The 15,120-nt window shown below is 39.6% G+C and overlaps 1 protein-coding gene across 1 annotated transcript; it reads right to left on the bottom strand.

Moving 5' to 3' along the window:
• Positions 1-4,301: 4,301 nt before the first annotated feature.
• On the bottom strand, positions 4,302-13,797 carry LOC139963367 (uncharacterized). The gene is made up of 7 exons (XM_071964050.1): positions 12,991-13,797; positions 11,713-12,732; positions 10,523-10,661; positions 9,478-9,642; positions 9,133-9,281; positions 7,052-7,152; positions 4,302-6,508 (listed from the first exon to the last, which is right to left on the bottom strand). The coding sequence occupies exons 1-7, from the start codon at positions 13,115-13,117 to the stop codon at positions 6,284-6,286; spliced, it is 1,926 nt and encodes a 641-aa protein (XP_071820151.1). The 5' UTR covers positions 13,118-13,797; the 3' UTR covers positions 4,302-6,283.
• Between the last annotated feature and the right edge of the window lie 1,323 nt (positions 13,798-15,120).

The following is a 15,120-nucleotide window of genomic DNA, read 5'->3' as shown; positions in this document are numbered from 1 at the left end:
GTTTGGTAATAGTAGGAAAAAATCCACTGGCATATAGTAAGTTTAAAAAGTCAGCAGATTTAATATTGTCAGCAAGATCAATAGTATAATCACCCATAATGTACGCACTATGTCGTTCATTCGAGAGTTGGGTTAAAATTTCGTTTACGTGTGTCAGAAAAATATGCAGTGAACTTTTTGGAGGCCTATAAATTACGCCTATGGTATAATTTTTCTTTGCTGATGTTATGTCAACCTCTATGAACAATGACTCAATAGAATCATTGAAAATGCTTATATCGTTTCTGAGTTTGAAATTTAAATCGTTGTTAACAAATAAACAAACACCGCTACCTCTCCTTTCGGGACGATGCCTTTCAACAAGCGTATAGTTATTGATATGGATTAGGGGGGATATATCTGCAGTAAGCCAGGTTTCGGTAAATCCAATGACAGAGAAATCGTCCTTCAATAGAGACATGAATGTAGTAATGTCGTCTAAGTTTTTGTTAAGGCTTCGACTATTATGGTGGAATAAAGACAATATGTGTCCGCTAGACATCTTGTTGTGTGAATCAATATCGTAGTAATTGCATGCGATAGCTTCCTCCCCTGTTTCAAGGTATTTTGCAGCTTGCATCGCTATAAATAAATAAATGTATAACATGAACGCCATCATCTTTGCATAAGTTCGGCTGAAGAATCCTTTGTTCTGACATTTCTCGCTCTGCTGAGATTAGGAATAAATGTTTTCTTCTTTAGTCTGATAGTTTGAAAGCCGTCTTCGTCTAGGGATATTTGCCTTTTGTGGGGTTGGATGATTCCCCTTTGTGTGCTTGCCCCCTCCATCCGCTGAGATCCAGTCTCGGGTTGTGTTCTCCGTTGTTCTTCTCTATGTGTTGGCAATGTCGTCTTGTGTTGTTGTTGGGTTTTCTTTGATTCCTGGTTAGGATTACTCGGGTGTCTGGAGGTCGCGTTATTGTTCTTCTTTGCTGTTGAATCTGTGTTTTGTTCGGATTTCTGTGCCCTGGCATCGTTAGCTTCTTGAATAGCGTGATCGTCCTGTTCAACTGACCCAGTGACTAATCCCTCAGACTGATATTGTGTTTCGTTTCATGTGTATCTAGGGTCGAGCCAGCGTCTGTGTTGTCATGGCGATACTCAAACGTCTCAGGACAATTAAAGCTTTTATGTCCAAGTTCTTGGCATTTAAAGCATCTGAACTTTGGGCAATTAGCTTCCCGGTGCCCTTGGACATCGCAAACTTTACATTTGTGTTTAGGACAGTTTCTCCTGAAATGATCGCTTTCCAAACACAAGTTGCATACTTTAGTTTGACCATTGTGCTTTAAGTTCATATTAATCCCGTTAATTCTAATTGCGTAAGGCAAGCTCTTGTGTTCTTCATGTAGTTCTAACTGTACATATGTATATGTATATGTATATTAGATCCTCCTGCAAGCAGGAACTCGCGAAGAAGCCTAATTGGCTTATCAAAGCCGCAAGCTGACCGAAGTCAGTCTCTCACATTCATATTTAACGTCCATGATTATGAATTGTTAATTGTCAACAACTCTGTAACTGGACGACATACATTAATCTGGGAGTGACTCGAACCGGGGAGTGACTCGAACATATCGTATTCCGTTCTCGATATTTGGGAATCTGGGGAAGGTCTTTCATTTCCATTCGCCTCTTATTTACACCCATACTCACAAAGTTTTCCTGTTAGATCTTCGTCCTGTATGAATGAAGGAACTCCAAAAACACTAACAGTTAGGAACGTTCTGTTGACACCAGTAACATGACACTGATTCCCATTGATGAGGAGTCCACTGTCCAAAATAAGATCAGCTTGTTCCTATGCTTTTAATGTGATTATCCAGCATCCTGAAGATTTCACACAACTTTCAATTCCATCTTCACCAACATCATCCATGATAGCATACAAAAGTTCAGTATCTTCATATGAACTGTCGGCAACTCTGATGCTACACTCCTTTAATTTCTCCACTGTCGCAGAATCCATACTAACAATCTTGTAGGCTAACGAACGTCGCAAGACGTCGTTGCCGAGATCTCCAGCAGAAAAAGTTTTCCAAAATTGGAATAAAATAAAATTTTCTGCCAAATATTGTCTCAAATAATACAATTTGCAATGATGTAGTGAAAACCACACTCTATTGAACTTCGGAGATCATTAGAAAGTAGAAAATATATATTCTCCTCAAGGAACAGTGTTAACAGGTCTCTCGGTGTCGATCGGTAATAGCTAATGGCCCCAAAGTCAGTATGGAAAGTTTTTCAGTGATATTTCCAGATAATGAGGGCATAACATTCTTTTAACACGGCATTATGTAGGTTATTCAATGTTTTACAATCGTATAGAAGGTCTAGCGGTTGCATATTCGACAATGCTGATAATGATAAGATTAAGGTACCGCACCTAATGTTAAAGTATGTTACCGTGAGTTGAATTGTACGTAGCAGGAACAGTGACAAGTTTCCGCAAAAGGTAACTTAAATAAAAGAGCACTGCGTTAATGAAACATGTGAGACCGTTCGGGTTATTCCTGAATTGCCACTGTGGACACGAAAGATTTTGTACTGAATTATTCGGTATAAATGTGGGTAGGGGTTGGCTAATGGGGAAAAAATACTGTGGTACTCTAAATATCCCTCAGAATGCATCATTTGAATTCTTAACTTTTATAAGGGGGAAGGGGCGGGGAACACAATACCCCCGTACATGGGGTCGCATTCAACGACCCTACAGCCACACTCCCCATTCGCCTACAGCCACACCTATAGCCCGTCCATGCCCCTACTTATATCAGACGGTACCGTACGGCATGTGGTAGCCTTTGTCCTCCGCCCCCACTACCACCGCCCTCCCACCTTTGAAATCATGTGCATGTCACAGACGGTATGGCTTTCTCTTTGGGAACCTATTTCTCTTGCCCCCACAATGCACTTTACCAAAATCAAGGTCAAAAGGTCACATCGATCTTGTAAACTACAACTGCGTTCCGGTCCCTTATAAAAATCCACTCTTCATTGCAACACATCCCAATGAAATTCACTCACTTAAACTTAGTCTTATAAACGTCAACTTCAAAGTGACGTCACAAGCTGAGAACCAATTTCCCTCAAAACAAACTTATGTCGGCATGCAACGCGCATCTAGCAAATGCAGACGAAGTTTCTTCTTCGCAAAGGATATTTCGGCGAATGTTGGTTTATTCCAAGTCATTCTAGGTCAAATTTTCACTACCACAGTAGCAACCTCCTTGTTCGCTTTCAAAGTGGTTGTGCCTCCTTCCTCTCGTCGTGCTGTGGGTATTTCTTTGGGGGGGGGTGGGTAGGGGGATCGTAGCCAAACACAGGAATGTGCTGTTGTCGCAGTCTCCATGGCATAGCGGTATAAATAAAAGCTTCTACGTTCATTCAACATTGAAGAAATTTAAAGGCCGTCTTTTATCTTTCCATTTCTTGATCACCTACAGGAGCCTGCATTATTCGGCATGGCATGTCCTTCTAAAGAAACCCAAGTGCAACATTTAACCATAACTTCTCCTTCTCCCTTTCAATGTTGCCATATTGTGTAATGATGCAAATTAACCAGCAACCACATGTGTCGTTAGGGCAGCGAATGTTCGAGCATATAGCCTTAGCCATTTCTCTTGTCCGTTATTTTAATGGCATTGTAAACTGGGCCTATCCAGTGTGATTTACATATAAACTATAAGGCGACATAATGAAAGTTAATGTATACAACGGTACATAGTTGGAAGCCCATGAATTGAAGATTGGACAGGAGTGTTTTGCTTTATTATTCCCATTAATTGGCGCAGGAAAGTTACGACCTTGAAATATTGCTGACAAGGGGACCTTTGTTACGGCAATAACAGCAATATCCAGTATTTACCGCGGTAACAGTTCCCATGGTTGGGCATATATAGATCTATAGCCTGAGACACCCGATAGACAGATTTGCGTCATGAACGCCATATAGGCTACACACCCCCTGGTGTGTGTGTGTGTGCTTTGTTCCGTATCTAGTGTGAGTCCGCCCGTGTCCCACCCTGGCTGGAATGTTAAAATGGTCAAATAAATTATATGAAATATGTTATACATCCCTTCATATAGAGGGTTCGGTATACATCCAAGATGTTAACGGATGCATTGTTTTAGGGTAACTATATTTCTTTTAGTTTTGTTGCGCATGGGGTTGCCAGGGGTTGTATGGGCAGCCCGGTAATCCCTTCCCCGGAAAGTGGTCTATAGACGCATAAACTTTGGACAAGTTGTTGTTTGACTTCTTGCTATATATTTATACATTAGTCAAAACAAACGTTAAAACAAAGGAATACAGTCGATAGCACTTTAACATATTCTTGATTAGACGAAACATGTATAATGTCAGCCAACTCGCGCCTCATCATATTATGATCTTGAAGCGTACACTGTAGACTATACAGTCTTGCGGATATTGAAACCATGAGTAGAGTCATGACTCGAGACCGCACCAGTTTTTGACAATGCAGCAACTAAAGCGGTGTAACAAATCTGAAAATGACTGCCAGCAAAAATAGACTATAGTGTAACGACTCCCCCCCCCCCCCTCGTGCCCAGTGAACTAATGTTATAGACCTACTATGACGTTTTTGCGTTGTAATAGCTTGCCCTTCCAGCTGAGTGTACCAGTTTACAAGAATTACTCTTCGCAAAAAACAAAATGAAATTGATGCTGCCAAAAAAAAAAAAATGATTAATATTAATCAATTGAGCTGTCTGGATTTAAGATGTTGTAGTCTGTTTTGCATAGCACTTAAAACGATGGAATAGCCTATGCATATTCATATATAATGGAATGGAAATTTCTGGATGCTGAGAGGCTTACCAACATTCTTTGACAACTGAGATTATGAAACTTTCGGTATCCCCTCGCGCCCGTGAGGTGCCTAATAATAGACAAACCATGCCATGGACACATGCGCAAATCATATATAATTAATGCAAAAAGATCATTATCTGCTTAAAGAGGTCGGTCACCTCGAATATCCAGGACCGATGTGGGAGGGGCTCCCCAGTGCATTTTTCCTGTCTCTCTAACTCTCTCAGCCCCATCCGTATAATACGAAGATGTAGTTTTCGTTGCTATATTAGTCTAGCCTAGAGCAACAGAGTTACGGAATCTGTTAGATTGGAAGCCTTGCTCATGATTCCACATGTCCAATGTCCTTACTATGTAACTAAGAGGATAAAAATTGAAAACAAAAATTGATGATTTATATTTGAAACTATTCATCATTAATTGAAATGAGACCGATTTCGTCCAAAATATTTTCCGGATATCTTACAACTGCTAGAAAATTCTTAAAAGGCCATATACATCGATAAGCTATGATAATAAACATTCCATGTAGATAAAGTACTTTAGATATAGCTAGATATTTAAGGGGCGGGGTTGCCTATGTGTTAGGAGAGGGTGTTCCTAGATTGTTTAGTGCCAATTGGCGGCATTTTTCTCATGACGAAGTTTTCACTTAGGTGCCAATTCCTCTTGCGAGGAGGGTGTGGATTTTCATAACTTCCACACGCGAGACGATTCAATATTGTCTCAGGCTTCCCCCTGTAATATTTCATAACCATGCAAACTTGCTTCATCCCGACGTCAAACGTACTTCTAACACGCTGGATGTATTCCGCCCCATACATTCATTGGTTGTTTTCCTACTCCGTACGACACTTGAAATGATACTTGGAAGCAGGGACAATGGTTCGGAATTGATCTGACGAGCCACATTGCTTTTTTTTATACAATCCTCAGGCTTCAATCTATCAATCTGTTATGTTGAAATATATACTACAGCAGGTAGTCCCGTAGTTAGGCCTTTCTACCAAATCCACAAAGAATACGTATTTCACATCTTTCTTTACCAAAAGGTTTTGCGGGCCTCATATATAATGAGGTTGCCTCAATTGCCCACATGAATGTGTAGAACGAGTAGAACGACAACTTCTAGGAGGTTGTAACTAATTTAACCAGAGTCAAAACACCAGAACAGTCTGTATGGGCTTTGGTAGTGTTTGAAGTCAATGAAGTGTTAATTGACACTGTAGAACAGGTTAGCAACGAAGAGCGCTACAAAGACACAAGTTTTATCAATATTGCTTTTCCCCTATCTTTTGTCATCGTTATTTAGTAATTGTACTTAAAAATGTTGTTTTGGGTTTTGAGAGTAATTCCTTAAGTCTACATTTTGTAAGTATGCAAATTAACCAGCAACCACATAGGTCGTTAAGGCAGAGAATGTTCGAGTAGAACCTCGGCCATATCTCTTGTACGTAATTTTAATGGCATTTTAAACTGGGCCCTTGAGGCTGAGCTGTTGGCTAGGATGTATTCTTTAAGTTCAGTAAACGCCCCTTCCTTGGTTAAGTAGACCGTCGGTATAGTGATTTGCTTAGTGTTGTGGAAAACGCGATAAAACTCGTGACGTTCGTAGAGATTTTTCTGGATCACCTAAAAGTTAAAAATAAAAACAAAACTGTGAATTCAAACTCAGGAAAACTTCAATTTGTAAAGCACAAGAAGCGGCTCTGTATACTTCCCTTTAGCATTTATTATATAATATTGTATGTTTAATTCATGAAAGTAAATTTGACGTATAACATGTTAGCAGATGTTATCCACCTCTTACTTTTACACAAATGTTATCAAATTACATAAAATGTATGGGTAAGCAGATTTCCATGTATTGGCTACGGACAACAAACGAACGTTACGTCGACCAACTGGTGCCTACTTTGGAAGACAATGAACCGTGTTGACATTCGTCGGTTAGGGAATAGCTTCACCGTACAATGACTAAATAGAAAACCTTCACGGATCTGAAAGGAAACCTGAAATAATGGGGACAATGTCTGACCTTTCAGAAATGATATGTGTGCACACTTTTCTGAAGAAAAAAAAACTGACTAAAATTAATGGGTTTGATGAACTAAAGAACATTGTCACTCATACTAAATTTTAATAAACAGTAAAGTTGACACTAGAGTCGCTTACCTCAGCCAATATCTCCGTGTTCAAGTCATCAGGTAACTCGTCTCCGAAATTAGATTTTAACTCCAGGAAGAACACGTAATATAGTCCTGGCTTCTGTGAATCTGTGAAAGAAAATGTCAGCCACTAAAACTGTGTTGCCTTCTTAAGAAACTTGCTTGTTGATTCTACGACGTTATAAGGGGAAATGATATTTGAAAGGGATTCTGGCCACAAGAATACATGCGGCGCATGATCTACAAACTGAACTTTCCTGCCATAATAAGGTACTTTTCTTTTTGTGGAGGGAGGGGGCGGTGGAGGGACGAGGGGTGCTTATCAGCAGCCACATAACCTTAGTATGACTACTAATGCCGAAAGGTTCGGGTGTTTCCCACAATGCTGTTCGTTTTCCAAGACTAGTGTGTTTGCGCTGTAAGCACTGAGTAGGCCTTTGCCACAACAGGTGCGTTTCCAATAACGGGTGTTAGCCCCAATGAGTGCTGTTGTCGCCATCAATGAGTTTGACACAATCAATTAGCTTGCCGGAACTTTGTTTGCCAGAACTAGTGCGTTTCACTGTTGTATTTTGTTATTTGTAATGGGCAGGTGAGTAATACAGTAACCTAAACGTTATATATATATATTTTTTTGCAAGAAGGGAATCGTTTTTGTTCACCTCTTTTCTGCAGTGTTTTAATTGATGTAATTATTTAAAATTACATCTTTCACCTTGACTAACATTGGCTAAGCCAACACGTTCATCCTTACCAGGAAGAATATTCCCTCGGTGTGTTCCATTACATGACACCTGTTTGCTTCAAGTTCAACTTCTGCTGCAAAAACGTGTCACTTTAACTGTTATTAACTCGAAAACGGTACACATGAATTTAATGTAATGGAAATGTTAGCCGGATGCTTAGAATATGTTCCTCTTTCATTTGTCGAATGTAAATTTACATGTGAGTATCATTTCAAGCGTAATTATTTACTTCTTTGTTACGCCTTCCATCGATACTGACATTCCATCCTCTACACCACTATATGTTACTCTTAGGCAGTAATTTGTACTACACTTAGGTTTGGGGTGTACTTATCAACCATTGAAAAAGAGGATATATATTTGTGAATTTAAAAAAACGCGCCCTTTAAAGGCATTGAACCGCGTGTCGCCCTGTGAAAAAAAGTTAGCTGGGTGTGTATTTTCTGGGATCGATGGTGGTGTCTAACACTTCAGTTTCACCTCATTTGAAACTAGGTCAGATTACCGGCATCAGACATTTCTTTGTGTGCGAGTCTTCGCTCCCTTTAAAGACCTAAACTATCCTTCCGAATGCTCGTAACATCTGATTTTAGAAATGCCCCCATAAACTGTTTACTTTTAACTACCCAAGACCCCCTCCCCATAATGCTATAAAATATGACGATATGAGAGCATATTAAAAAACTGTTCAAAGAAATTTCTTTCCTCTCGATGACAGTCACTCTGAGGCCATCTCTGGTATGCCAGTCACATCTATGAAAAGATGAGGAATCGACAGTTTTATATTTCTGAATGGGCAGTATATCTTGCTAAAAACTATGATGTCCGAGGCCATATGTTCCAAGTACGTTTTTTCGTAACTAGTTCTCATCTAGACTGTGCTGTCTGTTTTTGGTTTTTAATATCCAAATATTAACTGCAATCGACTCTTAGCCTAATCGAACTTCATAAAAAGGATCGCGGTGACGTCATGCCAAATCCGGCATATAATATTGTTGGATTCCGCTGAGATGACATAACATCTGTAACTGAAATTGAACTGATAATACCTAACTTGTGGTAAATAGCATTGACAGGGGTAAACGGACACGTTGAGGCCAACTCACTGCTGGTTTCCAACATACCTATCGGCTTCCATATATACTTCAGTGATAAAATTACTTTAACAAGATATAGACGACAGGAAGTGCATTTCAAGAGTCATAATTATACTTTGTTACAGTCTCTGTGTAAGGTGACTGTGGCTGAGAGTAGATCAAGTTGTTAGGCTGTCGTGGCCAGGCTTACCTAGCTTCGGTGATTTCTCTTGGTCAGTACTAGGCTATTAAACCGATTTACTTACCTTTCTGCTCCGGGACGAGAACATTCTCTGCGCAGGTGTAATGTTTCATCTCAACTTGATCCTTCCACGGATTGAGGGCAGCAGACAATGAATCATGAATTACGTGCTGGTCAACCTTTTCTCCAACTAAGTTCAAGATACTCGCTTTTCTGTTATACAAGTAAGAAACATCGAAAGCATCGATATAATAAGATAATAATATCAGGTTTGATGTACTACGGTACGTATTCTCTTACGGTCTTTTCTGCTTTCGAAGGGAAAGGGGGGGGGGGGGGTTGGACGCTCTTCAACCTCCTTGACACTTGCACACTCACGTCTTAGTGCAGCACAGAATGCATTTCTTACCGGTAGAGGAATGAAATTTTCGGGCTGTTTTGGTAGAATCCCGTGACCTTTACGAGGTCCCCAAGTCGATAACGGTAAAAACCATATTTCTGGCTGAGAACGAGCTCGTATTTCTGGCCAACTTCAACCTCATCTACGAAGTAAGTCTTTGGATTCGGCTTGTCCCTGAAAACGAAAATAACATCAACCAAAAATTACCTTGTAATCATCTGAAATACGTTGCTCGACAACACTGAGACAAGAGAGCTAACGGTTTAGTGGTACATTTTCACATTCATATAATTTAAACTTTTTTTTTTTTTAAATAACCGGTGCCGTCTGCATAAATGAATGAGGTTCGCAAAAGATATAAACACAGACGGGGCCTTTTTGTATAATACTGACTGGGGTCCTTGACCAGTCTGGTTTCAAAAAAATTATACTTAGTTTGACGAAAAAAACTTTCTTATTAACAAAATTATATCTCATTAGTTCTTAGTTTTAAACCGATTTTTTTTTTTTTTTTTGGTGAGAATCTTCTACCTTCACGAGTTCACCATCACATTTACATGATCATATTGCTCACAAAGGTCTCCATCCATTAATATCCCATAAGAGCCACATATGGATCTGCCCGATAAACTGAGAAATCGCCTAATAAGGCAGACAGAAGGTCTGTATGCGAAGTTACGTCAGAGAGGGTTGCATCAAAAGAAGTTGATCTCTAATTAAATAAATGAAACTCTCCCAAACCTGATACATATGTTGAAGGAGAATTTATTAATAGGTTTCGTTTGTGAGGACCGTTTGGGACAACACGGTTTGGTTTGGTTGTGGAGTCACACTACAGCTTGCTTCCAACGGAGAATATCAACATCCATTTCTACCTCTGTTGAGCTGTCATCTACGGGTACAAAACTCATTGTGGTCCGCAAGAATAATTAGGTGACCACTCGTTTGTCAGAACAGTGATGTATTGCCCCAACATCATCACATTTTGTGAGCCTTCTAGCGTTTGACACTGCGATTAAATTAATCTGAATGAAATAATAGAACTACTTAGTACATGTCTTCCTCTTTGATGAATTCGAACACATTTTCTGTCAAATTGAGGGCGTACTCCGACGTTCCATCTTCGAAAGGCCACAGGTTAAGTCCCATAAACGCCTCTGAAGAGATATACATAGCTGAGTATATTTCAATACCTGTGAAAGGAGCAACATGAAATATTTGATGTTGTGTAACAAGGAACTGCCAAGTTCGGTATAGCCTGGCATTAATCTCATTAATGTTGTGTTGTGACATTGGTCATGCATCATCATCAACAAGTGACCCAGGCCCGTGGCGGGGACAATAGGTTTCCCCTGCCTGGCCTCCGCCGTGCAGACTGCTCAGCCCCCTCCCAAATGCGCCTTCGTCATATGTGCGAAACTTCTAGGACACGAGTATTGCGCCCCTCCATAAATTGTTTGAGTCCCTCCAACAGTTCCTGCATTACGGTCCTGCTGGTGATGACAGTCATGTTGGTAGTGGAGTCTCGACATGGAGCTGCATGCCACGGACTCTCCGCAAAAGAGCTAGTTGGCATTTAAAAGTGTCTCTTATCTGGATGATTTATTTAGTTTTTTATGAATGCCGATATTTATTTCATTCCTCTCTTACCTGTCTCATATATACATATGCACTTAAATCTACCTAACTCATTCTAAATTGATCAAGTTTAGAAGAGGACATTTCATCGAGCAACATGTGCTTCATTTTGTCTTATGTTGTCCTTTATTTATTATAAATGTTAATTTTTTTGTCATGGAGATTGCTTTTATAAATGCTGAATCTAAAATACTGAGCCTCTTAACACAACCTAATGGTGGTATTGGTATCGGTATCAAGACATTTAACATTCTACCTTGAAAGTATAAAAAGAGCAAGGAGAAAGTCGAGGATATCAGATACTCTCTTACCTGTCTCATATACATATGTACTTAAAATCTACTTAACAATGATCTTGAGTATAGGTCACTGTCCTCTTCCAAATCTCCGTGTATACATTTACAAAATGACATCACTCGGACGAGACTTTTAAACTAGTTTATCTCCCACAAAGAAGAGGATTTATCTTAGCTGCTTAGGGTAGTTGTTCTTCCTCCAAATCTCTGTCATTTTAAATTAAAGATGATGTCTGGGTTTGTTTCTTTTAATTTTGAATCAAAGAAATTTGAAGTAAGAATAATATACTTGAAGTAAGGATAGACTTACCTTTACCAAAGCTCGACTTCATGTAACTTCGAATACCGATGTTATCAATAGCAGAAATGACTTGAACATCTGGCCAAAGTCTCTTAATGATACCATCGAATCCTTTCTCGCATTCTTCTTTGACCTTCATTGCCCTTTCATGGTCCCCAGATCCCAGGGCCCTCGTCAAAGTCGCCCTCATTTGAGGGGATAGTTTTAGGTCCTGGTGAAGCGTGCCTTTCGAAAGATCATGAACTAATTTTGGCCAATTTGTTTCCAAAAATTTCATGAGGTCAATCAAAATGCTAGCAAAAGTTATGAAAGCCGACCCCAACTGTTCTTCTCTCAAAGCAAATAAGAGATGTACGTAAAAGGCTTCGTACACTGTATCAATCAGGAAACCATCACTGGGAGTTGCATAATCGACCTTACCTTTCATCATATGCTTCTCCAAAGCTGTTGCCGAAGCTTTGGTTATACCACACTCACTTTGTTTGATCTCTGCGTTGACATGCAGTCTAAAAAATGACTGCATTGGCTGCATGTCGGGAAACATTTCATGTTGAAAGGCACCTAGCAGAATTAAAAAATTGTCAACAATATTTTCGTCTTGTGGGATCATTTTGCCTGTCCCAGTGGTCCCACTCGTCAATATAAGACGAGACACCTTTTCCGCGGTCAAGACATCCTTTTCACCTTTAGACAATCGAATAATAAATCGCCTGTAATGGTCGTAATCAGTAATCGGGTGTTTTTGACGAAGATCTTCCAAGGAATGGATTTCACCAAGTCGAAACTGATGTCCGTAGTCCGTGTTTTTGTTTGTCTTGATGATCTTCTGTAAGAGAAGTTCCTGGGCCTCTCTTGGATTTTTGCAAGCAGCTCTGAACTTCTTCAACATCCGGGAACCTACGTAAAGGCGGTGATACTTTACGATAAAATGATGTAACGCAGAGAGGAGGGTGTGATGTTTGGAGGTACGTCGGGTGGAGATGAAGATCAACGCACAACCTACGAGAATGCCAATAAGAGCAAGCAACCCTGAAAGATAATCAATAAAAGTCATTTACCGTACCTGTCCACTGACCATTGTACCTGGTATCTTGTTAGTTGGATGGTATAGTATACAAGAAGAAAGGTGCTTTAATTAACGGAGATTTTATAAAGGAGGGGTGCGGCCATGCGGTCGTTGGAACAAACTCCCATGTAAGGGAGGGTGTCTGGAGGTCCTCCCCAAAGGAAGAATATAGAATTGAAGACGCCAACTAGTGTATCACTTAAGAATGAATGGTAACATACCAGTGACGAGATACAACACACACGAGGGTATCGAGAGTCCCATGTGTCTCCAGCAGGCACAGAGTTTCACCGTTACAAGGGATGAAATGATAAAGATGACACCAGCAAACAAAAACTTCACTGCCATTGTTAGTGTATGATATAGATTGAGTATTATAATTTATATCACGAGGCTCGGTACACTGTAAAGCACACGTATGTTATGGAACAAACTGTACACGCCAGTTAGTTGACTCCTTGTATTTTAGTAGCCTATACCGCTTAGCAAACAATCATACTAGCCTGTTATGTACCGTATACATGAATGTACACATTGTAAGTTTGCATACAGACTCACTCAGGCAAGTACTTCTATTGTATCACTACTTCCTATCTGGGTCGTGACAGTCATGGTCAAAGGTTGGGTTGCTGGTCATGTTTGGAGTTCTCTTTATTTGTAAGAACTGTATCTCGCTATTTTAGAGTGGCACTATTTGCTTACATGACTTATTTGATTTTAGGCCGGGGTTACAGCCTATAAATAATAAAAGATGACAATGAATTGATCCTTACCGTTAAGTATGTGATATCACGTGAGCTGTAAAAGCTTTACAAGAAATAGTTACAGAAGTTACAACAGGCAAGGAAAATTAATTAAACGATCAAAACACAATTATGTATCTTGTACAATCTCATACGAGCAGTCTTAAAAGCCTTAGGTTTTGTCATAATCGACATTTAAAACCTTTTATTAGAGAAATTTTAGTTTATTGACCAGTATATTACAATCGGGTTTTGTGTTGTCAAGTTTACCAGAAAAAAATAGATTAGTTTAAGCGCAAAAGTTTTAAGGAGTGTTATAAATAGAAAGTTCACCAGGAAAGATGTCTTGCCTTGACAAAATAATTGTCTACCAAAATTTAACAGCTCAGAGTCAAATTAGAATTTGAAGTAATATATATGGAATCAGTGGCTCCATTGTCTCATTTTCTATATGAATAAAATGTGCGGGAATCGGCTGTTTGGAGCACAATTGTGACCTGTTTGATCAGTATATGATACTTCGTCGAAGCTTGATAGCTTTAAGCTCCGGTTACAATTGGATTTACAACCGTGTTCTTTATACTTTGGCCTTACTTATGGTAATCCCTCCCCCACCCCCACCCCCACCCCACCCCCACCCCCACCCCCACCCCCACCCCCACCCCCACTCCCAAACTTGGAAAAGGTTTGGTTGTGTAAAGAATAACATTAAATAATGAACCTATTGATCGGGTTAGTACAATGATGAATACAAACTCGACCCCCAAGTAATCCATTCTAAGCTATACTTACTCGATTTTCTAAGGAAACCGACGGCCCTATAGAAATATGGCAAATCATATCTCTTAATGTATTTACTGAAATGATGGATCGGAAACGTTATCTTTAAAGATACTGTAAGGTAAACCTTTTCAGAAGTCAAATTACAATACTTTCAATTCCGTCCTTCACATAGACTAGATGCTACAAGTGTGCGTTTGTTTTCTATTGGGTAAAACTAAGTGATAGTCAATTTCAAGAAAAAAACATATTCTTTTGTTACATATAAATCTTTAAATAGATCGATTCAACCTGGGTCAGAGGCTGAGGATGAAATGTATATATTAGATCCTCCTGCAAGAAAGAACTCGGGGAGAAGGCTCATTGGCTTATCAAAGCCGCAAGCTGACCGAAGTCAGTCTCTTACATTCATTTTTAACGTCCATGATGAAGAATTGTTTATTGTCAACAACTCTGTAACTGGACAACATACATTAATCTGGGAGTGACTCGACAATGAAACGACAATAACAGGAATTCTTTTAACAAGACGTGATAACTTCAGTCTCGATGTAAGTAGACTGGAGATAAGTTGAGAGTGGATCAAGTGTTATTGTTTTATTTTGTTTTATACCCGGGTTCTATGATGGGTGACTTTTCTTTAAAACAAGAATTATCAAACTACTAAGTTATAAAATGGCGGCAAAGCTCAAGTGTATGTATATTAGATCCTCCTGCAAGCAGGAACTCGCGAAGAAGCCTCATTGGCTTATCAAAGCCGCAAAGCTGACCGAAGTCAGTCTCTCACATTCATATTTAACGTCCATGATTATGAATTGTTAATTGTCA

This window comes from Apostichopus japonicus, chromosome 22 (genome assembly GCF_037975245.1).
Source record: "Apostichopus japonicus isolate 1M-3 chromosome 22, ASM3797524v1, whole genome shotgun sequence".
NCBI classification, from domain to species: domain Eukaryota; kingdom Metazoa; phylum Echinodermata; class Holothuroidea; order Aspidochirotida; family Stichopodidae; genus Apostichopus; species Apostichopus japonicus.
Note: the sequence above shows the minus strand (reverse complement) of the source record. Positions and strands in the feature narration are given on the sequence as shown.

What these genes read in the sequence shown, in the direction of transcription:
- LOC139963367 (XM_071964050.1), bottom strand. Translation starts at nt 13,117, where the DNA reads ATGGCAGTGAAGTTTTTGTTTGCTGGTGTCATCTTTATCATTTCATCC. An exon ending in TGTGTTGTATCTCGTCACTG is followed by an intron (nt 12,733 to 12,990) that starts GTATGTTACCAT and finishes ATTATCTTTCAG; the next exon opens with GGTTGCTTGCTCTTATTGGC. An exon ending in TTCATCAAAGAGGAAGACAT is followed by an intron (nt 9,643 to 10,522) that starts GTACTAAGTAGT and finishes TTTCGTTTTCAG; the next exon opens with GGACAAGCCGAATCCAAAGA.